Here is a 26,585-nt window from a genome sequence, read left to right as displayed (position 1 = left end):
AGACAACTTCTAAATGGCGTGCAGTTATTATTCATTCACAATGTAGAGTGGACATCTCTTGTGTAGAAAGGCCGGCTGATGTTTGATTTCCGAATGGCTTTCATTTATCTTACGTGGCCAGAGTTGACGGAGAGGTAGATCTGTTGCTGAGTGTTAAGGATTCTCTAAACAGTTAAACTTATCACTTTGTGGCTCAACAAAAACTTTTTTTCTTTTCCCGTGTTAGTTCAACACCATGGTCATTCGTCAACCATTGATACTGGTGTCGTATTTGATTTGCATTATGGTGTTAAAAAGTGTATCCGCCACTTCAGACTCTCAATATACAACATTATAAATGAACACACATGTCTTTGACACAGAGTCAATAGAAACTTCACATTAAGCTGATTGGATACATTTAAAGGGCTTTTTGTGTTGGATTGTATACATGTACTAACTGGCATTGCTTCGACAAGTCTGTAAGTGACATTTAAAGTTGCTGATCTAGGTGGTGGTCTCATGGTTCCCCAGGAGGAGCTAGAAAACGTTGCAGGAGAGAGAGACATCTGGAATATCCTGCTCAGCGACCCGGCCCCGGGTAAGCAGAAAAGATAATGGATGACCTTGGTGTGCCAGCAGATGCTGCTTGACAGTATCTGGGGATCACAACCACAATCACGTTGTGTAGCCTGCATATCATGCCATCATCATGTGAAACGAAAAGCCCAACAATTCAGTCCAGCTAAATTCAATTCAGTTGTCGAAAGAAACATTACACTTACATTATACTTGTTTATAGTACTGTTATCTGTTTGTTTGTGCACTATATTTTATATTTTATTGTACATTTTAATATGTTTCTATTTTTTGCACTGTGTTGATTGTTGTTGATTGTTTAACGTTATGCACCGCCCACCATGTCAACATACTGTGGCAAATAAACGGTTCTGATTCTGAAACCCCCACACTGTACCTTTAAGAAAGAGCGTCATCCTCTGCGTTGCCGACTCCTGTCTATGACGTTTACACACTCACGGCATGCCCACTGAAAGTCCAATAATTGTTAATGGCGGGTATTTGTATGTGTATATATATATATTTAAGTGATTGTTTGCTAACTGTTTACAGTCATATACAACTTGGGGACTGTCGCTGTTTGTTTCTTCGTGGATGAACAAAGCGGAAGGAGCTGCATTGGGAGGACTGAGGAACGTTGTAACGTTAGCTTAACGTTAACTGTTATCGGCATGTGCCTCCTGTCCGTTATCGACGGACACAAACCGAAACTGAGCAGGAAGCCAACAGCGTGTGTTTGAAATAGCTTCAGTAGCGATGTTAGCTGTCTCAGAGCCACAAACCCACACCTACTGCACTAACATCGTACTTAATATGACGGAGGAAGAAGTTTAGCTAGTAGATACACTCAGCGTTCATTCATTCATTCGTCCGTTAAAATCGCTGCCAAATAAATCTCCGCTTATCTCATGAAACGGAAATGATTTCGATAAAACTATCGGCGTTGTCGGCTTTGCTGTTATTAATAATAACTGTAATTCAAGTTAACTGTTCCTCGAAACTAAATATTCCCAAAGTGCTGCTACCGCTCGCCAGAAGTACAAGAATTAACTTCACGTTGGAAACGACTGAAGGTTGCTACAGATGGTGAGTGGAACATTAAACTGAGGAGGGTGAGCTGAGGCCATGCTTTGTGGAGTAGTGTCATATTACACGGACTATGTGAGGCCACATGGCACACTTAAACAGTATAACGTTACTACACAGATCATGGCTCTGTGTGCTAAAACAACTTAACCCTGGATTTCTTTCTCTTAGCTGTTCTTGTGTTCACCTTTTACACTTCCATGTTTACAGTAAAGCTGAAACCCTCCAAGAGCCATACTGCTACTCCACTTATTTGCATAACCTACATATATATATTTGTTCTGGTCGTATTCATCCAGGTCTTCCACCAGACCAGAGGTAGCCAGCATCCAGGCTGTGGATGAAGAGAGCGGCAGAGGCTGCTCCCGGAGAGCTGTTCTCCAGGCTCTCTCCACCCATCCCTCCAGACTGACCAGCATCATTCTGGCTGAAGATGTTGGTAAATACATGGTTGCTTAGTAAACACAAGTAGCTACCTCAAGAGTTAGGGAATCTATTTGTGCATATTTGGTCCAGCTGTATGTTTTGTAAGTTCCCCTTTTTTAAATGTAAATGGATCAGTGGAGAAACACACACGGGGATATAGATTAAAGGTGGACAGAAATATTTCCAGACATGCGTGTATGCTAGGTCCCTAAGTGGAAATACACTGGAAAATGATTTTGTCATGTTCAGGTTTTCGTGTTTTTGTTATGCTGAGAATGCACAGTGCTCAGTTGAGTTGCTCTTTGAAAAATGCCTGTTTTGCGCTATGATGAAGATGGTGCAAAAGCAGAGCATCTGAAGTCAATGGTGCACTTAGATCAGTACTAATAAAATGCTCTATATCAAATTTTGATGAACGATCACTACCACAAATTGTTGTGGTTTATTATTGCATATAGGGCGTGCACGGCAGTACTCTCCTCTATATAATAATATATATATATATATATATAATGTATATGGCAGGTATGGCTTTCACCTTGTATGTCTGTGTGTGTCGTGGTTTTGAGTACTTTGCCAGGTGCTCATATGTCTGTTTGTCTGTGGACAGATTTTGTCAACGCACTAGCGTCACAACCGTGTAAGATGCAGTCATGAACCTTTGCAGGTGTGTAGTTGAGATGAAAATGAAGGCCGTGAGCAGCATCGCATAAGCCTAGTCTGTTAAGTGTTTTACAAGAATACATAAAGGATTAATAAAAGCTAGTAGTACTGTAGGTAAAGCCAACGAACGTGGTACAGTATGTAGGGTATAACATTTAAGTATACGGTGTGATATGTGTCTGTGCTCTATTCCCTTCAGAGTAGGAATTCTAATGGTCATTCTGTTGCACAACACTTTTTTTCATTCTTCCTTCCTCTCTATTGTGTAATGCTGGATGTCATCTGTTGCCTGTGGCACTGTTGGCCAGTCATCGATGGCAGTTGTGAGCATTTACTTTGGAATCAGGAAAATCAGACACATTGGCCTGTACATGTTATATGTCTCTTAGTAAATAAACTAGACAAAGCAAGACTATCTGTTCAGATCACAATCGCTGACTTTGAATGTGGCCTAACTCGCTCCACCGGTTTAGAGGTTAACCAAAATGTCGTCTGATATAATCTATCGCTCATGCAACAGCCCACTTAGCCGACCAGAAGAGCCACAAGATTTGATTTGGACTGTTAACTGTAGAGCGTTGTGCCCGAAGCAGAGGATGCTTCAAAGCTCCCGCTCTCCGTTGCCTTTACCTCAACAACAATTACTTTTCCTCCTTTTTTTAAAATCAGTATTCCTTTTAACCACTAAGTCATTTATTTTTGAGAATTTCTTGGTTTGGTGACAAATACAGTCTGTGTTCTGTATATGATGCTTTGCCCCCCCCCCCCCCCCCCCCCATTCATTTGCAGTTACAGGACATGTACTGCGGTGTGACGCCATTGTCGACATCATCAGTGATATCCAGATAGTGTCGACCACCAGAGAGCTGCACCTCGAGGACTCGCCACTGGCACTCAAAATCCATGCACTGGACTCTGAAGGTGACATATGCTGACTCGTCACAGGACGAAGTGGTTGTCATTATATGCTGCTGCTGATGGTATTGATAGATATCACCCTCAGGCTATTAAGAATAATTTACATCAGTACCTGCAATACTACTCCGTGTTGCTGTTGCAACACGTCCATGCTGTGTTGTTTACCTGCTGCTCCAAAGACTTCTCAGAGAAATGACTGAGCCGGCTCCTGGCTGCTACTGTGAGGTGGCTGTGTTAGTTCTGTCCGACTGGTTCCATTTAAGGCAGACACACTTAGTTTAATGAGCTGCAGCTACAGCCCGACTCTTTCTGATGATGGCTCCGTGGCCTGTTGTTGTGTTTTAGTGTGCTTCGGCCCAAAAGTGCATTCGGGATTCTTCAGATGGAGTCGATTGCAAAAAGGACGGCAAGTATCCTGTAATGAAATGCCTTTTGGTTTCGTCGCAGCTAATTCGACTGCCAGGAGCTCTCAGACAATTGTGCTCCCGACCCATTATACATTCAAGTATAGTGACCTCGGTCACATAGCACAAGTGGAAAGGTCTATGCAAAGATGATGTGCGCCTCACCAAAGCTCACGTGTGTTTGGATTTAAAGTTGTGAGTTAAAGAAACAGCAGGTCTGACACTTTCCTTTTTTTATGTTGCAGGAAACACCTTCAGCACCCTTGCTGGTCTGGTGTTTGACTGGACCTTAGTGAAAGATGTAGATGTGAATGGATTCTCTGACTCTTACAATTCATTACGGTAGGCTCCTCCCCCGCCCCCGTCTTAATACTGCATTCAAACGCCACCGATAAGTAGTGTGATGATACTTCTTTGATCCTCTTTCTCTGAAATCAAATCACTTTTGAGGCCAGATGCGAGGTGCCATACTGAGTTGATTCTCAAACGTATTTCCTGATGCGTCTCTTTTCTCTACTGAAGGGTACTTAAATTCTCAGAGTCCACCTACACACCCCCTGGACACATATCTGAAATGGAGCGTGTCGGGAAACAGGGCGATATTATTTTGGTGTCGGGACAGAAAACGGGACACGCTAAATTGAAGGCCAAAATAGAAGAGTCATTGTATAAGGTAAGCAAAAGATGCATGTCTTGACTGTTTAAATAATCCACTTTATTTCCACAGTCATGAGTTCGCTTGTGCCCTCTCTCTGTGACAGCTACTACTGACAAGCGGGTGTCTAAATTAGCAAAATATTGCATGCTAGTAATGAGTCCTTCCTTATGTATGATGTCACGGCAGTAGTTTTAGCCTCCATTGTTGTCATCAAGCTAACTTTTTACCTGAGAAATTATCCCGATAAGAAAAGGTAATTTGTAGCAATATTATATAGAATGTTGAAGAAATAACCAAGAGCCACTTGCTATTTTTAAATGTATATGTTTGATTCATATATTTAAATTATTGAACACTGCTGCCAGCGTGCTGTGGTTTGTTGAGGCGGGAAGCTGAAGCGCTGTTGTTCTGTAACGATGGTAAATGTGCCACAGGATGTGGGCGCCGCAGAAGTGAGACTCTTGATTTTAGAGAACATCCTGCTGAGTCCTGCGTATGACGTCTACCTGCTGGCGGGAACTTCCATCCGATACAAAGTCCTGAAGATACGACAGGGCACGATCACAGGTCCGGCTCAGTTTCCCGAGGAGTTAAATCCATTATTTTGACTTTTACCACAGCTACTGTACCGTTTCTGAAGCAAACTCGCAGCCGGTAACGTTCGAGCACCAGTTTAATTCCCGTGTTGTGTTTGTCCAGAGCTCTCGATGCCTTGTGATCAGTATGAACTGCACGTTCAGAACAGTGTGATTGGCACTGATGGAAACCCAGGCGTTGCTGTGGCCAGTCTGGATCAAAGCATCTCCACAGTTACAGCAATTCAGCTTGGACACATCAACGTGTTGCTGGATCACAAGAGTATCCTTCTGACAAGTCTCACTCTGTAGCTGTTATTGTGATGCTATTCACCTTCTTCTGTGCCTGAACCAGGCTGCTTCCTCTTTGCTTCATTTTATAATCTTACTTCCGTTTGAGAGCGGAAGTGCGATTACTTTGCTGAACGCGTTTTCCTTTTTTATTTGCCAAAAACTGTTTATTTGATTTGAATCATTTTTAAGGTGAGAAAGTAACTGTTTAGATTCCCAATATGTGATTAGTTTATCCAAATAAGACCTATTTGTAAATTTACACTGATTTTTTTGGAGCTGTGAGGAGCTGGTCGGCATACAAAAAGAACGTCAACAGTGGTTTTGTAATTACTCTCACTGCCCTGCATGTTTGACCATGGGGTATTAAAAAGAAAAAAAATCAAGAATTAGATATTGGCGATAGCCAGCCAGCTGACGGACAGGTTGGTTGGTCGCTTTGGTTCCTTGTAGCGGTGTAGCTGCTGCATTTTCCCAAATAGCATTCATTGATTACAACGCTACTGGAAGAACGAATACAGTTGCGTTCGAAGCTGAAGTAAACTAAATGTGAGGGGCAGTATAATGTGAATAATGTCCTGTACTTACTAGCGAATCTTGTTTTTTTATCTGTGTGGAAATGGAGAAGTACTAAGAGAAGTATTCTGCATTTGTCGGAAGTCAAGAAGCTTAGAGCCGCCATTGTCAGTGGTCCAATGCTAACTTTCCTTAGCAGCATCCACTCAGGCCTTCGGATGCAAGGAGTGTCTCGCCTGCCCAACAGCACTCTGTACGTGGTTGAACCAGGCTACCTAGGTCTGTTCCTGCCTCTTACTATTGAAAACATGATTGAAGTATTTCATAGTGTCGTAGCTAACCTCTGTTTTCATTGTAATTTCACTTTTAGGTTTCAAAATTCATCCAGGAGACAGCTGGGTTCTGGAGACAGGCAGAGTTTATGATGCCCTCATCGAAGTCTTTGATAAATCCGGCAACAAAATTCACGTGTCTGATGTAAGTGTGCTTCCGTTAAGTCACTGGTGTGTTTTATATCATTTAATTGTACATCTGTATGCATGCTGTATTTCACCGTGATTGTAAATGTCAAACGAGTGTTCACCTGAGATAAAGTCTGGTTTGTTTTTATCAGTGGCATTGCTCAGATAACAGAGTTGTTTTGAATAGGAGCTTCCTAGTTCCTATATAGTGGGAAACTAACGTCTTTGAAACACATCTGGGAGACATTAGAAAAGAGAGATTTAGTGCACTTTGAGCCTTCTTTTGTCAACCTATGAGTTTTATTAGCTAATATTTCAAAACTGTGATGAGAGAGCTGTCACCATTGGAGTATGAACAAATCAAAATCTTGACAGACATTAAGAAATATCTCCCGAGTCTGTAAAAGTTTTGACGCCCTGCTTCTATTCTCGAGTCCTACAAAGGTAGTTTAATAACCCGCGTCTTTGATTTTCTGCAGAATGTCCGTATTGACACCGGTTTCCCCCCCGAGTACCTGGAGCTCCTGGAGTCTTCTGTGAATGGGTCGTATCATCGGGTCAGAGCGCTCAAAGAAGGCCTGACTCTGATCGATGCAACCCTCAAAGCTGTTGTGGATGAAGTGAGTTTACTTGGAGCGTTGACCTTTTTCAGTCTGCATGAGCTGGAGCGTCATTATTCCGGTTACCTCCTGCCCCTTCTTTTCTTGATCATTTCCTGTTGGCCTCTGCTCCGTTTCAGACTGGAAGGATCCATGCTCTCGCCAACCCGGTCCACAATGAACAGGATGTAGAAATCTACAACCCTATAGTTCTTAGTCCCAGTATTCTGACATTTCCGTGGCAGCCCAAGGTTGGAGCTTATCAGTACACAATACAGGTAATTAGTCCTTTTCAGGATGAAAACTTGGTGCCTGAATGGGGTTTTAATCTGTCGTTGAGCACATGACACCTTTTTTAATTTGTTTTTAGCTACTGTTCTTATTCATACTTTGCCATAAAGCTCTAAATGAATGATTTTTACCACTGAGAGGTGTATTTCTGGTGCATGTGATGACTTCTCTTCCCTGGTGCTTGTGGCAGGCGACAGGAGGAAGTGGAAATTTCAGCTGGTCTTCCTCCAGCACAGCTGTTGCCACAGTGACCGTGAAAGGAGTGATGACAACAGTGAGCGACATCGGCGTCAGTGTCGTTTATGCTCATGATCTACGCAACGCGCTTCACTTTGGCCAGATGAAGGTAAGTTGTCCTGGAAAAACTGTCACATTGTGAAACAACACACCTGTTAATGATACTAATATGGCCGTATAATAATCCTGATTACTTTGATCACTGGTTTTTATAGTTTTATAGTTCATGATAAGTGTCGAACTTTCAGGAAACAAAACTGCACATCAGCACCTTAACGCACAGTAGTTTGAGTGAAGTGTTCATCCATCACACAATCCACTTATAAATATTTAAGATTAAACATTCACACTTTCAGTGATTACTACAAAAATAGGTCCACGGGATTTATTTAGTTTTTAGGTTGTTTTTTTCTAAAGCTTTATGCTATTGACTTGCATATTGTGGCAACTTAAGCTTCTATCAGGTGTTGTGGACTTTGTTTCTTAATTTCAAAAGCATTGCTTACCTTGAAAGATGCTCCTCTTACCAAACATGTACCTGCTTGTTTGGCATCATTGGGTTTTACATGTGTGTCAAAGCAACATAGTTTTATTCACGTTTTGAAAACAAAACAATTTCAACGTTACAACTCAGGTAAACTTGAACAACTCTCCACGTTTGGACTTGTCCGTTATATTTCACTGTAGTTGTTGCTGCAATTTTTTTCCAAAAATGATTGCTCTACTTCTTCCGTCGTTCATTTTAATATCGTCCTATCTAATGGAAGTCATTCAGGCAATTTGAAATCACAATGCAATCTCTGGAGTGCATTATTATTCATCATGAAAACATAAACATGTGACGTGTAATTATCTAACTGAACTGTGCGGCTATAAAAGTACAGCGCAGTCTCACAGCGTGACTCTCATTCCCAGCCCTCCATCTAAATCGCTCTCGTCCCTCTTCTTCCCTCAGGTGTATGTGGTCGAGCCCGTCGCCATGGACTTCGCTCCTTGCCCAGTCGAGGCCCGGGTGGGCCTGGTTCTGGACCTGCCCCTCAGGATTTTCGGCCTCCTGGGGGAGGTGGAGAAGGAGCGGGTCATGTTGAGCGACTGCTCCCAATTCGACCTGCATGTTGAGGAGGAGAACCACGGCGTCTTCCAACTGCTACACGGTGAGTGCGGCTGATCTGACGCGGCCATTTTCACGAACGCGGTATTCTCAGCAGCTGGTCTGCTGTCGTCCCGTGTCGTGGGTGAATTCACTCCTGGATTGTAATTATGGATTTGCGTTTAGTTAAGGTCACTAACCAATGGATGCTCATTCAGGGCACTCATTCATTGATCACTCTGTTTAGTGTTAATCAATGTGAGTTATGACTGATCACGACTCCTGTGGCCAATTGAACATGCATGTGTTGAATACAAATCTGTATTAATCGGTTACCCGAACAAACCTAAACTATATGTGCACTATCCTCTCCATCTCCCTCTGAAATGTTTAAAGATTTCATGGCTTTCAGATTGTCATTGGAACGTTTTATCTCTTTCTTCTGTTACCAAGATTTACAGTTTTTCATTTTGGAATCTTGTATTATTAATCAGAAGCGTGGGCTGGCACATATAACAATACTTCTCTGTACTCCAGTGTGGTTTAAGAAGAGAAGACAAATGAGTACACCTGAGTGAACTATTGCAGCTATTCGTACATTGTCATAATGCATTCTTGCTCACTCACTGGCTTCCTCCGACCCTCATTGTCCTGATCCAGGGCGGCTGGCTCCCGGCCAGGAGCACTGCAGTGGGGTGAGAGCCAAGGCCCTGGCCCCTGGGTACACCGTACTCACTGTGAGCTACACCCACGGCAACGTTCATCTCAGTGTCAAGATCACCATCGCTGCCTATCTTCCTCTCAGAGTGAGTCCAACAGTTTATTTGCTTACCTTGAACTTTTAAAACAAATCATTTTGCTCTCTTATTGCATATTTCTCAAGGCCTCCAGAATTAATTTCGTTGTGGATAGTTTTTTGGTTGTTTATTCAATAAAACACTTCAGACTTTTTCTTTTTGTCCAGTCTGCGGGGTGTAATTATCTTAAACTTTACCTGAAGTCTTTGTTGTGGTTTGCTTTTATTCTTTCAACTCACCTCAAAGCACCAATTAGCTTTTTCTCTTTGAAGGAAATAAACTCACTCATGCACATTCATACACACAGACTCGCCTTACAATCAAGGCAGGAATGCCATGATCAGCCGGTATTAAACATCTCCTCCTCCTGGGTTTCCTCTTTGCATTTTAATTAAGCATTGTACACACTGTTGTGGTACTGATGATGTGTATTATGATGAGTTGACCAGATCTTCTGTCATGAAGCGTTCTGTCCCTCCTGAACCACCCCTTCATGCATATTATATTCAGGTTATCAGTGCAGTAACATGCCGTTTGATGCACCACTGTTGAGCTCATGTTTTCATCATGGGAGTGAGAAGTATTCTTTAAAATAGTGCAGACATTTTAGTTTCTTCACTTGTTTGCCTTGGCAGCTAAAGGTTGACCCAATTTAGATTCTTCTCTTTGAAATCCTGTGGATTTCAGCTGAACATTTCCCTAATTAAGTTCCTTTTAACACTAGAATGTCCAAGCAGATATACATAAATACCTGCTTCCCTTTTTTGACGAAGATATCTTTCCCTGGACTGTGACATTTTGCACATCTATTTTCTGCATTTTTACATTTTGATCCCCCAAATCTGTTGACATTTGTAAAAGCATTTCTTCCCGAAAGTGTCCTGCTCCAATGTTTCACAATAAGACAATGTTGTTTGGCAGGCGATCGACCCCGTGTCTGTGGCCGTGGTGACTCTGGGATCTTCTAAAGACATGCTGTTTGAGGGCGGGCCCCGGCCGTGGGTTTTAGAGCCCTCAAAGTTCTTCTGTAACTTGAGCGCAGAGGATGAGGCCAGCGTGAGCCTGACTCCGACCGGTCCCTCATCTCACAACTATAACCAGCACTGGGTCAGAGCGACCTGCAGGGCCCTGGGAGAGCAGGTGAGATCTGATGAAACCATATTGGGCCTCACTCACCAAAATCTCCCTACGTCTGTTCTTGTTTATGACAATTGTCCGAACGACATGATCTTAAACCGCAGAATTGTTCTAACGTGTGTTATAATGATGAATACAATCGTTCCCATGAATTGAAGGCTTGAGCCAGTTGATCCTAATTAGCGTAGGTGAACGCCATGCCGATCCGAATAACAGGGTATGAGACTTCTGGGTCGTGTGCACACACAGACACAGAAAAGAAAAGTTAAGAGCGAAATCTGCACGCTTTAAGATATTGTGATCTAGTTTATAATATACAAAACACAAAAACATTTGCTTCCTAACTGCATTCAGAGATTGTTTGAAATTAGAGAGAGCAAGTATGAATTTAGGGGAATTGGTTTGTTTAAAACAAGGAATTCAAAGTAAGTGGTTGACTTTGGACATAACGCCGGTTTATTAAAAAAAAAAAGAAAAGAAAAAAGCTGTGATTTATTATTTTGTGTGAAATGTTTGGACCTTTGTTTTTGTAAACCTTTTGGGTATAATAAGCTTCAGGCTACACCTAAATTGCACGGTTAGATTTCATAATGTGAGATCCGGGGGTTCTCTGGCCCGATACGGGGCTACCTACTTACTCGGCTCTCTATTAAAAGATTGGCGAGCTGGTGTTCTTGCGAGGAAACTCGCCGGGCTCTGCTAACGACCGTTACTCCTGACAGCTACCCTGCTTCCTCCGGTAACGTGCGCTCAGCCGAGGGGCCGCCCTGGCCGGGCTTATGTTATGTTAAGTTATGGCAGCTTTCCTCTTCTGGATCCGGGCTCTTGGTGAATTGTCAGGTTAGGTTTTAAACGGCTAGGATTACATCTAAAACCGTAAGGGATTGTTAAGTGGATCGGTCTCTAGGATAACCATTCAGAACTCAGTTGTTAGACGTACAATAGATTTAACCTTTTACTGCCACGAGGAACATTTACTACTTAAGCAAAATGAATGCACTTGAGAAATTTACTTTAAATGCAGATTAGATATTTATTGCAGGTTATATTTATTTAGCAGGGGCAACGCTACAGCTCACATAAAATACTAACACTACACATGATTCCATACCTTCAATTCTCTGATTATACTCATTTGTTTTGATGCCGAGTCCGCTCGGTTGGAGCTGGATTTCAAAGGTGCGATGAAAAGTTCTTTTTTGGAGTTGTCAGGGGCGAGGGTGTGCCCAGACCCTCCTCGCTCCTTCCTGCGCGGCAAACGAAGTCCGTTCAGCGATCCTCGAGGCTCAGTACAAAGTCTCTAGGGCGGCTGTGGTTCTTTCGGTGTCCAGTTGTTAAAGTTGAGTAGGGGGGATAGGTGATTCTCCGTCTTTCAATCTTTGCTCACGAAGGGCCGTCTTCTTCTTGCTTCTTTCTTGAGCATTGACGAAGTCCACCGATGCGTCTGTCGAGCGAAGTCCAGGGTCTTCTCCGGTGGAGCACTAGGGTGGCTCTTACGACGTTATCCCACTGGCCGTTTGCGAGTCGCTTCTTTTATAATACCTTTGGGTTATCTTGACCCCCCCCCCTTCTCCTCACTCGGCACCTGACCCATTCTTCATCATTATGTGTGTGTGCTTTTGAGGTGGCGGTGTGGAAACACCTTGCCTTTCGTAGGCCTGGTCTTCCGATCCGAACATCTCTGCTCCTTCACTTCCCCTTTACTCAACCGTCGTTATTTCCCTTGACGCTTACGTCCTCTTTTCTCATTTCCCCGCACACACAGCCTGCACTCTACTCCGATTACACATACGTTATGTTTTACATTTGTGAAATCACTCCACATTTGTTAGCTAACACACACTAACTTTATAATGATTATTAGATTTCATCTGTTCACTCATAATTATAAGCTTTGTGTCCCTTTAGCCTAATTTACATACCAACATATATTCCCTCATTTAAGGCAGTTTCTCTGGGATCTCAACTCTTCTTGACACTTCCTACACCTTGATAATAAATGCAATAGCTTGAAGTACTATAATAATTACTGTGATGGCTCCCAATAGTTCCGACTGTGGTATTTAGTTGTCGTCTTGTTTTTCTTCAGGTGCTGGAGGTGATGGTGGGAAACAAGGCCAGTGTGACCAACCCTTATCCTGCCGTGGAGCTGGCGGTGGTGAAGTTCGTGTGCGCCCCTCCGTCTCGCCTCACCCTGGTCCCAGTTTATTCCAGCCCACAGCTGGACCTGACCTGCCCGCTGCTGCAGCAGAACAAACAAGTGGTGTGTATGCGGTCCCTTCACGGGGGTCAACTCGCTTCACATTATGATTAGTGAGTTCAATCAGGATTGAATTGATTAACGCAGGCAGAGGACCAACTATCCTATTGACCCAGAGCAGATCTATCTGAGCTAAACTGTTGTATAAAGCCTAAGCTACTGTAAGCTATTTTATTGAGTTTCCTTTTAGTGAAATGTAAACACTCTGTGGAACGGAGTATATGTCCAGGGCTTTTATTGTGAAAGGTAATGACGGAAGGAGTGGATCTGTGCTGCGCTGCCTTTGTCGATGTTGAAATGAGGAATAAAGTTTGCTGTCTCGGTTTAGACTACGGAGCCTTTGTGTTGTTGAACACTTTAGTGTACATTGAAGAACTTAAAAAATACGAACACACCTAAGCTCCTGTAAGATTGTTGGGAAGAACTCAATGATGAGAGTGATTATGAATGTGTTTTTTGGAATGGAAGCTGAATGTTTGGAGACTGTTTTGATCACGCCACCTTTTTTCTAGGTACCTGTTTCAAATTACCGTAATCCCATTTTGGACTTGGCTGCTTTTGATCAACAAGGAAGGAGGTTCGACAACTTCAGCTCTCTGAGCATTTTGTGGGAATCGACCATGGTGTCGCTGGCCAGTATTGAACCGACTTTACCCATGGAGCTACAGCTGTTCGAGGATGACAACAAACAGATGAAGCTTCACGGTAAAGCATCGTGGGTTTTGTCTGCTAAACTTAAGTCTTTTGTTTAGACATTTAGGAAAGTAATGAGGCAAAGGCCGGAGAGAAAGCTGAGGCAGGATTTCATTCTAAGACAGCGGGGGCAGACGGGCAACGATGCATTCACTTACTACTGGGAATACATTTTTTTTTGTCTTTGCTGTCTGTTTCTATAGATTAGTGATGACAAAATGTTTGGATTCTTGTGTGTTTTAATTGCTGTTTTGTTTGTTATCCGTGGCAGGGCGACAGACGGTTCTTGTCCATCATCAAACTGGCATTGCTGCCATCACGGTGACAGCTCTGGGTTACCAGGTTTTACATCTCGCAGCAGCCAAAGTAGCCAGTCCAGTAAGTCACTCCACCACTAAGATGATGACACAGTGTCTCATTCCCTCTAAAAAGCAGAAGCAGCTGAACGTTACTCAAAATATCTGTATAATGTTCTGTTGATCTGTGAACATTTTGCTCTCAGTCAGATGAATGTCGGGCGAGTTTTGTTTTGATTGACTGAAGATGTGACTGTGAAAGAGATAAACATGCGTCTACAAGTGATAATTAAGCTTCTTTTGATTTGCTCCGGCTTCATCTTACTTCCTTTTTCCATTCATACACAGATTTGCCTTCATAATCTGACAAAAGCAGCGTACTGTATTGTATGTTGGTATAATATTTACATTTGTGACCATAACACTAATTCATTTTCAACCCTCCTTCTTCTGTACAGTATGACACCTTGACGCCTGTCTCAGCCACTCTGGAGCTCCTATTGGTTGAAGATGTGACTGTTTCTCCTCAAATAGTTACCATATACAACCACCCAGATGTGCGGGTAAGGGACACATTGATCAATGCATCTCTTTACCCCTGCAAGCGTAAAAACTGACGGAGACCTGGGCTTGTTTTACTGAAGGTACAACTGCATTTGATAGTTCATCGTGAAGTTTATTATTTACTCTTTTAATCAAGCCGAGCAGAAATGGAAATTCATTGAATCACAACTGAATGGATCCAAACGTTGGTAATCATTGCTCCGGGCACCGTGGAGTCTTATGTCCCGCCTCCCTCAGTGGGCCTCCCTCTCCTAATCCTGTGTGATATAGGAGCTGTGTTTGGCAGGTGTGGGGGTTAAATAACGGCCAGTGACCTGTGTAAGAGGATTTTAAAGAGCGAGTGTGGTCAGAGGTCCCCTTTGATGTCTCATGCAAGGCCATGGCTGTCAGGAAAAAGAAATGAACTGGGCCGGTGTTCTGAATCTCCCAACAACATCAAATCATTTTAGTCTCCAAATGATTTCCTGCTTTGTCACAAGGAATTCGTTGTGTTTTGTTTTGCAGGCGAACTTGGCCCTGCGAGAAGGATCCGGGCACTTTTTTGTCAACACCAGTGTTAAAGGGATAGCGAACGTGGTATTCCAGGAGGCCCAACGGACGGCTCAGGTAAGACGCCAACATCTGGACCAGGGTTGCAAAGGGCCGTGACATTTCTGGTCAATTTCCGCTGGGATGAGCATGCTAATCTATTCATTCTTTATTGTAAAGCTTTTCTTTTTTTAAACAGTGGTTCACTTTAAACCCCAGGTCTGCACACAGCCCACACTGTAAGCCTCACATTTTCAAAGTACCGTTACCCCGTCAGCCATCCATAAACCAATCGGGATTATGGATTAAAGTGCACCACTACTCAAAACGTCTCCATTGATTGTGAGTTGAATGATCCCTTTGATTTGCTGTGTGTATCCAGGTCTCTCCCGTACACCCAGGGGAGGTGACGGTGATGGTTCATGACCTTTGTCTGGCATTTCCAGCACCTGCCAAAGCCACAGTGCACGTTTCTGACATCCTGGAGGTTTACGTGAGAGTCGTTGACAAGGTGAGTTTCAGGGCCCGTTTCCACAGCTGGATTAGACGATCCCTCTTATCAGCATCGCACATTCCTAAAATGATGTCTAAACACGATGGTCGTCTGCTTCTAGCACATCCCTTCCCAATTTTCATAAAAGCCTGTCTTGAGTTAGCATCATTAGCTTTGCCCCGCCTGTGAACCAAAAGGACTATTTCCCTAATGGATGATGCCATTCGTCTGTATTACAGGTGGAGATTGGCAAATCTGTGAAAGCTTATGTCAGAGTCTTGGACGACAATAAGAAGCCCTTCCCAGCCAGCTATTTCCGTTTCATGAATCTTAAACTCAAGGCAGCTTCTGCAATCGTCTCTCTCAAGTAAGTATTGTGAAACCTGTTGTTTGGGTTGAGGATGTAGGAACTTGCGGGGCTTCGTGTACAATCCTAAATGTGTTTTTGTTCTTTTGCAGAATATTAGTAGAGTCCACTGAAATTGATACAGCTGTTTTCGTGGTGAAAGGTGCTTCTATTGGTCAGACCGCTCTATCGGCTGTTGTAGTGGAGAAAAATGGGAGAAAAATTGCATCTACACCTCAGCAAATTGAGGTATAATAATTCAGTGTGAACTTCTAAAATGTCAATTCCAAGTTTGACTCTTGCATACGTGTTGCACATGTTTATATAACGTGTTTTTTTTACTTTTAGGTATTCCCACCGTTCAAACTCATCCCGAGGAAAATTACCCTGTTAATTGGAGCAATGCTGCAAGTATGTATAATATTGATGCTTAAGCTTTGTCTGGAAACAGCTGGCCTCAGTTGGTCTTGCCAGAAGAGTTCATCTGGTCCTCGGTTTGTCTTCCAAAAGGGCTTCCTGGCAGAAATCTTCTGGAAGATAATTTCAGCCGAATAGCTCTTGGTTTAAACATCCAGCTCGCCTTTCATTTTCCTCAACTTGTGTGTTCATTTGAGAGCATGTACCATCAATCCAAGAGGCCTCCTAACTGCTGATCATTAAACTCAGTAATACACATGCACTGCACGTTAGTCGTGTCAGATATCCACCAGCACTTTTAACACATAAAGGATAACGTCTTTCAGCACATTATTATCAGACCTTGTGTTGATGGAAGCTGCTGTTTTAACTGTCAGTGTGTCACAATCAGTCACGTAAGAGTCATGCTCATTTCTTTTCCTTCCTGCCGTCCTCTATAGATCACATCTGAGGGTGGCCCTCAGCCTCAGTCCAATATCCTTTTCTCTATTTCCAATGAGGACGTAGCTTCTGTTAATGGCATTGGCCACGTCAGGGGTGCTACCATTGGTAACGTCACTGTGACTGGACTGGTCCAGGCTGTTGATGCCGAGACTGGGAAACTAGTCGTTGTGTCTCAGGTAAATATGTAGATATAGTAATGTGGACTAGTGCATCTCCCAGTTAGATTTTACAATAAAATGCTTATTATCATGTGTCCACAGGATCAAGTAGAAGTTGAGGTTGTGCGATTGACGGCCATTCGAATCAGAGCACCGATCACAAGGATGAAGACAAAGGCACAGGTCGGAATATTTTGTAAAGAATTACCCCAAACCAAAGAATTACTTCTTACAGTAGCACTGCAATTAACTGTAAGACAGTTAATTGAGTTCTCTCTATGGGCAATATTGTTCTCACTGACCGCCTTCTCTTTTCCTTTTCTAGATGCCCGTATATGTGATGGGTCTGACTAATAGTCAAACACCCTTCTCCTTTGGCAATGCTGTGCCTGGCCTCACCTTCACCTGGTCCACCACCAAGAGAGACATTCTGGATGTCCAGCCAAGACACATTGAGGTACCCTGCTCTTGATTGTTTCTTTTGATATGGCGTGCAGTTTCTGCCCCTGAACCGATTCTATTTTTGTCCCTGTGATCCTTTTATCAGATTGATTTAAGATGTGCTGTCCCAGCATTGCATTATGATTAAAAAATAAAGAGAATCTGCCTCGTCTCCGCTTCCTTGTCAGCCTCTGCCTTGTCCCTGCTTCCTCATCACTGTTGCCATTTTATTTAATTTGCCGCTGCTATTTTTGGCGCCTGTCTCCTTCAGGCTAACGTGGCGCTGCAGTCCGAGCACAACTTTGGCATGAGGGTGACTGGAAGAACGAGAGGGCGCACGGGGCTGAAGGTGGTGCTCAGAGTTACTGACCCCAATGCTGGGCAGCTGGTCGGGGATCTACAGGAGCTCAAGGATGAGATCCAGATCCAGGTACAGCACTGTGGCTACATCTCCTGAAAACAGGCATCGCTCCAAACATTGTATCTCTGTGTCCTGAGCACCAGACGTATACATACTGTGTGCGCAGATATTTCATAAAGACCACTGTTATGGACTGCGTTGCATAACATGACCGTGTCCCCCTGCTGCTTTGTTAACTATGTGAAGCGATATGACTGCAGATTAGTCGGAGCTGAATGCATCCAGCTTCAAACTGCATTAAACTATGACATGTCTCGTGTCCCTAAACACCAAAGAACGATTAAAGCCCTCCTTTTAATTGAAGTTTCAACATTTTGCTTTGATCAAGGTCTATGACAAGCTACACATGCTTAATCCTGAAGTAGAGGCTGGGGAGTTACTGATGGCTCCAAACTCAGCCCTCAAACTGCAAACTAGCAGGTGAGTAACAAGTGCCTGCACAGTAGCGTCTGTCTACTCTAAAGGCATGTGGATTTCCCCCGACAAGTAGAAGCAGAATAACCTGAAACCTTTGCATAACTTGACGCCATTGTGTCTCTGCATGTCTCACAGGGACGGTGTGGGGGCTCTCTCTTACCGGATGCTGGATTGCCCCGACCAGGTTGTCATCGCTCAAGTGGATAATAAGGGCTTCCTCTTCTCTGGCTCTCTTACTGGCACCTCCTCTCTGCTGATCACCTCGCAAGAGTCCTTTGGTGTCAATCAAACCGTCCTCCTCGCTTTGAAGGTCCGTTTGAGAGCCGCTGCATGAAGCGCATTTCAGATTTTAGGTTTTAAAAGCGGTATCGTCTGCGTATTCAAAGTGAAGTCGATTTCAAGAACACCAATAGATGTTTGGAGAACAGTAGTTGTCTTAATATGGGAGACATTCACATGTATGTTTATGATTTCTTTTGTTTTCCAGTTTTATATAGAATTCTTCCATTTTCTGTTATATTTTCATATGTTCTGCCCTAGCAAAAATATATAAGGCATATTCTGATATCCTATATTTGTATGTTAAAGTAATACTAAGCAATCATTTGTCTTAGTTTGCCCCACATGTCATCAAAGTCAAAAATAATGGTAAAATGATTTAAGAATTTGATGAAAAGAGTTAAATTGTACTTTGAACTGTTGCACAGCCTCTGATTTGACTAAGACGAGCAGGACGATCACGTTTCCGGGCAAAAAGCATAGTTCTTGGGCGATCCTGTTCTATGTAAACCAATGGCCTTAACAGTCGTACTGACCCTTGAAATGACAGTTGACATTGTCCCTGCACTTACTGAGTGCGAGTCTGGTTCTTCCCTTCATTTCTCAGGTGGTGCCTGTGTCCTACGTGCGCTTCAGTACCAGTCCGGTGCTCTACACGCACACCAGGGAGAGCCTGAAAGCCTTGCCTCTGGGCACAGTGCTCACCTTCACTGTCCACTTTCATGCCAGCACGGGAGAAGCCCTACACAGCTCCAACTCCCACCTCACGTTTTCCACAAACAGGTCTGTTAACACACACTCTATAGCTTCTTTAACACTCAGTATGTTTCTGTTATTAACCTTCATAATTCATCCATTCATAAACGGTGAGGCTCAATGAGTGACACATGACTTCTAGACGGGCAGAGGGGGGGAGGACGATTTGTTTCCACCCGAGTGAGTGCTAAATGAACGAGTGTTGGGCAGGGCGGAGCACTGCTGCCCTCCTGATGAGGGACTCCCTCATCTGTCTGCACAATAAATTGATTCTATTGCCTTGTTCTCCAGGTGCTGACAGACAATTTTGGGGTAAAAAGTATAAAAGTCAGAGTGGTAAAGTAGACGTGGGACTAAAGGGGCTGGTCTGTGATTAGATCCCACTCTTCAAGGAGCCCATTGGATTTTACTGCTGTCTGAGGGGGAAGCAGTTTGGCCCTATTTGTTCAGAAGAGATTCTTTGGAGACGGAAGCAAAAAGCAACATTCCTTCAGGGGAAAAAAGATAAATATATGGGAGGTTGTACTTGCAATAAGCAGTAAAAAACACCACTAAACTAAATATGTGAGACAGTTTTTTACAAAGCATGCCAAATAGTAATAGCATAGCAAGCTCTCTGATAATGACAGTGCTATCTGTGTTTGCAAATACGTTCCTTGGAGCGACCGATGAGGAGTGGGGGAATGAATGAAGGTTGTGGATGCGAGGACTCGAGGGGTTGAGCACGAGAGGACGAACGGAGGGTCAAATGGAGATAAATGACGGGCCCGAGGGTGTCGCAGAGAAATTAGGTGTAGTCTTTGTTCCTGAAGCGCCAGTAACTTCAGCCCATATTTGACGTCTCTTAATGAATTGTGCTGGAGGATAGGTTGATGAATAATAATTGATCCTGTACCTCTGTTCTGACCTGCAGAGATGACTTGGTGCAGGTGGGGGCGGGGCCCGGTAACCACACTCTGACAGTGAGGACGATCAACGTGGGCCTCACTCTTCTTGCTGTGTGGGACAGTGAGAACGTGGGCGTGGCCGACTACGTTCCGCTTCCTGTCGGGCACGCCATTCACCCGGATGAGGCCCACAGACTGGTGGTGGGGGATGTGGTCTGCTTCACTGCCCAGTTAACCAGCCCAGATGGTGAGAGACGTGCTGATCTGTGTAAATGTTTCATTGATCAGAAATTAACCATTTCCTCAACAACCTTTATGCAGTGAAATGTTTTATTTGTTCACTGTGATGAAGTGGAATCACAATATTTCTGGTGCTGCATTTTATTGAATTTTCTTCTAAGTATAAAGAACCTCTTTATCCTAAGTCCATTTAGATTTTCGTAGAGATCTTTGACGTTTTTTTAGCTTGCATATTCTTTATATTAAAGCTGGACATATCTTCCCGTCCCTGCAGGTGTTCATGGGACTTGGAGCTCCTCTGCAAATGGCGTTCTTCAGGTGGACCCTAAAAGTGGTGCAGCAGTAGCCAGAGACTCTGGGACAGTTACCGTGTACTACGAGATACCTGGTGTTTTGAAGACCTACAGAGAGGTATATTATATGTAGGCTGCACTTACTATCTCAGCCGCCATGCTTCACTGACGGACCGTTTCCCTTTTTCTAATGACGACTGTGATGAATGAGCTCCAAGAAACGTGTTGTAGTTATGCACACGGCACGCCTCTCTGGTTTCTTTCTGTCTACTGTCGACATCTCTGTTCTTCTCCACCAGTGCATCAGTCCTCCAGCAATATGTCATAAGAACAGAAATACAACAGCTGTGTAGTATATCCATCACCACCTTTCAGTAACGCATTGTTTCTGCCTAATGACGGCTGTTGATTCTCACACATGATGGAGTGTGGAAGGGGTTAACGGGCTCTATCCGGTCATGCTCCTGTGCTGAATGTTACGCACTATTCTATATGAATATTCCAATCAGCAGAATAATACGTAATGTGATTTGGTGCAAGGTGTTTTATCTCAGACAGAAAAGTGCTGACAAGCCTTCTAACGCAATGAACTGTATGAAGGGTGTAGCCGTAATGTCACGTTAAACACTCGGCTGTTTTTAATTACTTTAGTTTCACTGTCTGGTGTGATTGATGTAAACAGTTAGTTGTGGATGCATTGTGATTAATTCGAGCACACACCTGAATCCTCTGAGGATTTATTGGCTCTTTTCGCTCTCCGTGTGGTTCTGTAGGTGGTCGTTGAAGCAGCGACACCGACGGCTGCTACGGCGCAGACGACGCCTGTGAGGATCGGCAAGGAAACAAAAGTCCTGCTTTCGACCAGAGGGAGCGGAAGCAACCTCATCGGTACTGAACCGACTCTGTTTCAGGGAAACGTGTGTTCAAAGAGCAGTTGAGCCTTTTAGGAAATTCACTTCATGAGCTTTCTTGCTGAGAGTTAGATGAGAAGATTCTTACGTCTGTATAAATAAGACGCTTCAGCCTGTTAGCTTAGCTTAGCACAAAGACTGGAAGAAGAGGGAGAGCCAGCTAGTCTGTCTCTGTCCAACGGTGATAAAGTCCACCTGCCAGCCCCCCCAAAGCGCCGTGTTCAACACGATATATCTTGTTTGTTTACTCTGTACAGAAACCAAAGTGGAATATCGAACAAACAAGATACAAAGTGTTAATTAGTGAGATTTAGAGGTGTTTTGTTACCTTTGGATCGTGCCAGGTTAGCGGTTTCCACCCTCCTCCAGTCTTGGTGCTAAGCTAACCGGCTGGCTAGCTTCATGTTTCATAGACTGATATGAGATTGGTATCAATCTCTGAAACTGTTGACTTGATTTCATGATGAAGCAGAGAGGGCTGTGTGTCTGATGCCGGTGTGCTCTACCATGCAGGAACCTGCTCCTCTGCCCAGACTGAAGCTCTCTCACAGCTGCAGCCAGAAACCTCCGTCAGCTGCCATCTCAGCTTCACCAGTGATGCGATTGACTTCCCCGCTAATGCCGTCTTCAAAGCACACACCAGCTTTGACTCCAGCATCGGTGAGGCGGATCTGAAGTCAGACCAGAGAGTACATTCGTGGTCAAAGAAGCAGAGGGTCTTTTATATATTTGTGTAAAGGCTGTGAGCATTCGCACATCATTTGGCAGTATTGAATCATGTCATCATGTTCAGATCCAGTGCATTGGGCTTTATTTACTACTGCAGCACTGATGGGATTGGATTTGGGCGTCCTAGCAGGATTCAATCCTGTAGCTTTAATTTGGTCCTGGGGCTGTCCTTTCTTTTTACATTTAGATCACGGACTGTACATTTTGACGGTATTGGTTCAAAACTACATCGTACACCTCTTAACTTTTTTTTTCTTTTTGGACATTCACATCATTTTTGACCTTTTTAGAAGTGTTCCAAAATAAAATGACTCTGGAATCCAACCTGGGTGCACAGTTTATGTGTACGCTGTGCATTACTGGCAGGAAAACACAATTTACAAGAGCAGAATCGATATCTGCGTTGCCCGTGGAATGAGTTTAGCAGAGACTATAAAAGGTGTCCAGGTGATGTATTGAACTGAGGAGACTCCCTGTTGCCTGAAAGCACTGCTCTAATTGTGTTTGGGGTTTGGCACTTCACCCCGGTTGTTGCCTTAGCTCTGCTGGGATGCACTGTGTATGTGTGTACAAGGCTGTAACCACTGAGCTGGATCCTACTGAGGTCCGAATGGAAGCATTTGGTTGTGAAATGACCCTCCCTGACAGTGTCCACGTTGACACTATGGATCACGCACTGAGATCCAGAGTCATTCTCATATATTTTTACACGTTTTATTTGTTCTGTTCATGGTAGCGCACAATAACAGGAAGAGATAATGATTCACATCCCTTATTACACATGTCATGAGCACAAAGAGAAAGAAAACGTCTTTTACCTGCCGTTTCTTTTTGCCCAAATGCACACGTCAATACCGTAATTCATCTTGAGTCATCTCTTCCACCTCTGTGAATTCTTGCCCCAGGCTCCTACACATGCTCCATAACCTTGCAGCCAATGACGGACCAACAGACCCGTGTGCTCAGCATGTCCATGGCCAACCTGCTGGTGAGGGCCGGCCTGGAGGGCAGCGTCTTCTCCGGGGAACAAGACGGCGCCAGGCTGCCCATAGAGCCGGGCCTCTACTCCGACCAGACGGAGCTGCTGCTCTCAAACCTGCACCCGTCAGCTGAACTCACCGTCTACGGCCCCGCTGCTGCCCTGTCCAACACGGAGGTCGGGCCAAGCGATCGCTTCTGGTAGAACATCTAAGAACGAAGTATATGTAGTACGTGTATAACACTTTTCCACACCTGTTTAGGTGGTGTCTGCTTCTCCCAACATTGCTGTCCAAGAGAGTGAAGTGCACCAAGGCTTCCCCAGTTTCTCAAAGTACACCATCAGCGCCGTGGACCCTCAGGCAGCGGTGTCTACCTCCGTCTCCATAAGCAGCACCTCGGGCGGCCTGAGTATCGTCATCCCGGTCTCTTTGATCCAAGTGGCTGATCCCAACGCTGCCAAGCTCGGTGAGATATCCTTTCAGTGCAAATGACAAGGCACTGGGCCTCAAGCCTCAGGGCGCGTTGCTTTAAGAATACTGAATGTGTAAGTGAGATCACAGGATAGATTGTCGGGCTGTGTCACCTTTTTCAACAGAAATAAGTTTGGAAAAAATCTGAAGTAATGCATTATCGCTCCCAAGTCATTTCAATGCAAGCCACGTAGCCGGATCCGAAAAAGAATCATTCCTGGTGCCTCCAGTAAGACAGCCTGACTGAGTCTTTATCCACAAGCTTTCCATCCATGGTATACTATTCTAACTTCTGTCACATCACTTCTCAGAGGGTTTGTTGTCCTGAGTTCAGCATTGCTCTCTAGTTTCTTTCCTCATTTTAAGTTTGCAAAGATATCAACATTAGTAGGACACCGGGGCATCCACTGGTTATTCTAGGAACGTCCTGCTGCACTTACACACTGATGATTTCAGATCACATATCAGAAATGAAGAATGTCCCTTATGTGTGTTCCAGTTGTTTGAATTTCGATTAAAAAGTGAAATAGAAAAAAGGGGAATATGTGTATTGTTGTAATTTCAGAATTTAGCTATTTTTCTGTGTTGAGTTCTTTTGACAACAGGTAAAACTGTATCAGCAAACATTGACGAGTGAGTCGTATGTTCTCAGCGCTTTGAAGAGGTTTTGACGGCTTGTTATCTCATCCATTGCTCTCTCTCTCTCTCCGTCTGTCTGTCTCTCTCAGCAGCTGCTCCTCCAGTTGTTTTCACTGAGGGGGGCCACTCCCTGCACAGCTTTATCAACTGCTACCAGATGATGTTCTTCACCCTGTTCGCTCTGCTGGCCGCTACAGCCATCATCATCATCGGTGGGTCGCCTCACTACTGTAGGAAATGCATGTTCATGCATGTTCTTTTATATATATATTTGAAACTGAATGCCTCCAACTTTGCTTGGTCAGTTTGTCTTTCATGACAAAAGGAATGAAACGAGTCCCTTCAAGAATGAAGTATTGTCATAATATGACAAGTCTGTCTTCATCCATGGCGCTCGCAACTCGAAGCACCTAGAAGTTGTGATGGAATTGTGTTATTCCCAAGAGTTTAAATACTGAGCTCTTCAGACACTTTGATTTGTTTTTGAAATGTGTTTTTTTTATTTTTATTTCCTGCAGTCCTCCACACTGTGTTCAGCCCGAGGGAACAAGCGTATCACCCCGCCTTCATGCAGAGGACGCCGCCCCCCGTCTCAGGTAGGACACGTCACTGTGACGCTACGGCTGTCAAGCAAATAAAGAAACCTCAGATAGATTTGCGTAGGGAGAGGATTTCTTGATCTCCATCTGGCTTTGTTCTTAAAGCAGTAAAGAGAAGTTCTGTGACGCCACCTTTTTATTTGTTTTGATGAATTGCTGCCTCGCCCATTGTTATTTAAAGCTCATTTGGATGTTAAAAGAATTAAGGCATCGCATCAGTCCTCAAGGCTCTGGGGTACATCGTGAATGTCTTTGCCGCAGGTGCTGTTTGATATCACGATTTACAGCCAGAGCTCCGGCAGAGATCTACGTCACGGTCACTAATGAGGCTGCTCATTTGTGGAAGTGGTCTCTTTTTAAACTCTGGTGTATTTGAACAGCCTTAACTGCTCCACTTATTTCTTGTTTGTATTATTTTCTCTTTCTGCTGCGGATGCTCTAATTATTACTCTATTATACGTGGCTGCCTTTCAGGTTTGGACTCTCCAGTAATGAATTCCTTCAACCGCACGATACAACCGAATAGCAGCCCCAGGTCGCGTCTCTACTCTCCAGACTACAAGTCCTGATGGAGCTCTATTCTTCAAAAGCAGACCACCACAGACCACCACAGGCCGTCAGTGCATTGTCAATGTGCCTCTGTCCCTCAGTGCGACTGCTGAGGGGTGTGACTGCAAAGTCTCAGTTGTGCTCACGCGTTGGTACAGATGCTTCAAAGGAACTTCATTTTCAGAACAGCGGATCAGTTAAGAGCTGAGTTAACGGAGCTGTGTTCTCTTTGTGTGTGGAAACATTTGTGTCTCTTTTTTGTGGTTTTCCATAGAAATTGCTTTTAATACGAAACTGCTCTCTGTTTATTAACCGACATATTTTGGAGAGAAAAAAACAAACCACTAGTGTGTGCTTTAAATAAGGTTGCTTTGTGTGTTTGTTCGCCCATTACTTGTGTGCTACTTAATCTGGTACCTCAGGAGGTCCATGTACGACACAAAACTTTGACTTGAAGCGGTTTATTTTTCTGAGCAGGAAACATACTTTTGTTTTGTTGTAGCCGATACATTATGTGAAAAGAAAGCCGTCCTCCTCGTAGATGATGAACCCTTCAAATGTGCATAACCCTAACTGAGAACAGGTTGGTTTATTATTGTTCCGGGCATTTCTTTACGTAACATTACTGTTTTATTTTGAGCCATAATGCATGCAGCTCCTGCTCGATTCATTACTGTGAACCAGCTGGGGAATGTGAACCATCATTCAGCTTTTATCCCAGCGCTGCTTCAGCGCAGAGGAAATGTGACCCGGTGTCACTTCTGAGATGTGATGTTTCTGTTCCACCTTTGTTTTTACCCGAACACATTTCCGGGAGGAGATTCGTGCTGCACTGTCCGACTGCAGAGAGAGTGTGATATTTTTGTATTCAACAAGGAATCGTATTTATGTTAGCGAGTGAAATTCAGTTTTACTGTAAGACGAGTGTGATGATCAAATGGTTTCTGTGCTGTTCTTTTTGTCATGCTTTACAACCATATCTGAACAGTTTTCAGCACATAATGAAGACACATGTGCTTGTGTGATTATTCTCTTGCCTTTTGCTAATTAAAGTTTGTACTCACGTT

The 26,585-nt window shown here is 43.8% G+C and overlaps 1 protein-coding gene across 1 annotated transcript; it reads left to right on the top strand.

The window, feature by feature from the left end:
• Positions 1–1,058: 1,058 nt before the first annotated feature.
• nup210 (nucleoporin 210) lies at positions 1,059–26,585 on the top strand. Its single transcript, XM_079273870.1, has 40 exons — positions 1,059–1,644; positions 1,944–2,083; positions 3,523–3,654; positions 4,301–4,397; positions 4,578–4,728; positions 5,148–5,280; positions 5,413–5,571; positions 6,306–6,374; positions 6,466–6,572; positions 7,036–7,176; positions 7,296–7,433; positions 7,637–7,792; positions 8,639–8,837; positions 9,434–9,579; positions 10,492–10,710; positions 12,797–12,970; positions 13,480–13,672; positions 13,932–14,038; positions 14,415–14,519; positions 15,025–15,126; positions 15,431–15,559; positions 15,781–15,908; positions 16,001–16,136; positions 16,236–16,298; positions 16,745–16,924; positions 17,009–17,089; positions 17,232–17,363; positions 17,619–17,777; positions 18,097–18,188; positions 18,321–18,495; positions 19,072–19,247; positions 20,134–20,354; positions 20,622–20,758; positions 21,414–21,528; positions 22,065–22,211; positions 23,186–23,436; positions 23,522–23,726; positions 24,463–24,582; positions 24,889–24,966; positions 25,444–26,585. Exons 1-40 carry the CDS (start codon positions 1,478–1,480, stop codon positions 25,536–25,538), a joined length of 5,655 nt encoding a protein of 1,884 aa, XP_079129996.1. The 5' UTR covers positions 1,059–1,477; the 3' UTR covers positions 25,539–26,585.

This window comes from Melanostigma gelatinosum (genome assembly GCF_949748355.1).
Source record: "Melanostigma gelatinosum genome assembly, chromosome: 8".
Taxonomy (NCBI): domain Eukaryota; kingdom Metazoa; phylum Chordata; class Actinopteri; order Perciformes; family Zoarcidae; genus Melanostigma; species Melanostigma gelatinosum.
Note: the sequence above shows the minus strand (reverse complement) of the source record. Positions and strands in the feature narration are given on the sequence as shown.

What these genes read in the sequence shown, in the direction of transcription:
- nup210 (XM_079273870.1), top strand. Translation starts at nt 1,478, where the DNA reads ATGATTTCGATAAAACTATCGGCGTTGTCGGCTTTGCTGTTATTAATA. An exon ending in CCATGCACTGGACTCTGAAG is followed by an intron (nt 3,655 to 4,300) that starts GTGACATATGCT and finishes TTTATGTTGCAG; the next exon opens with GAAACACCTTCAGCACCCTT. An exon ending in GGATGAAGACAAAGGCACAG is followed by an intron (nt 17,090 to 17,231) that starts GTCGGAATATTT and finishes TTCCTTTTCTAG; the next exon opens with ATGCCCGTATATGTGATGGG.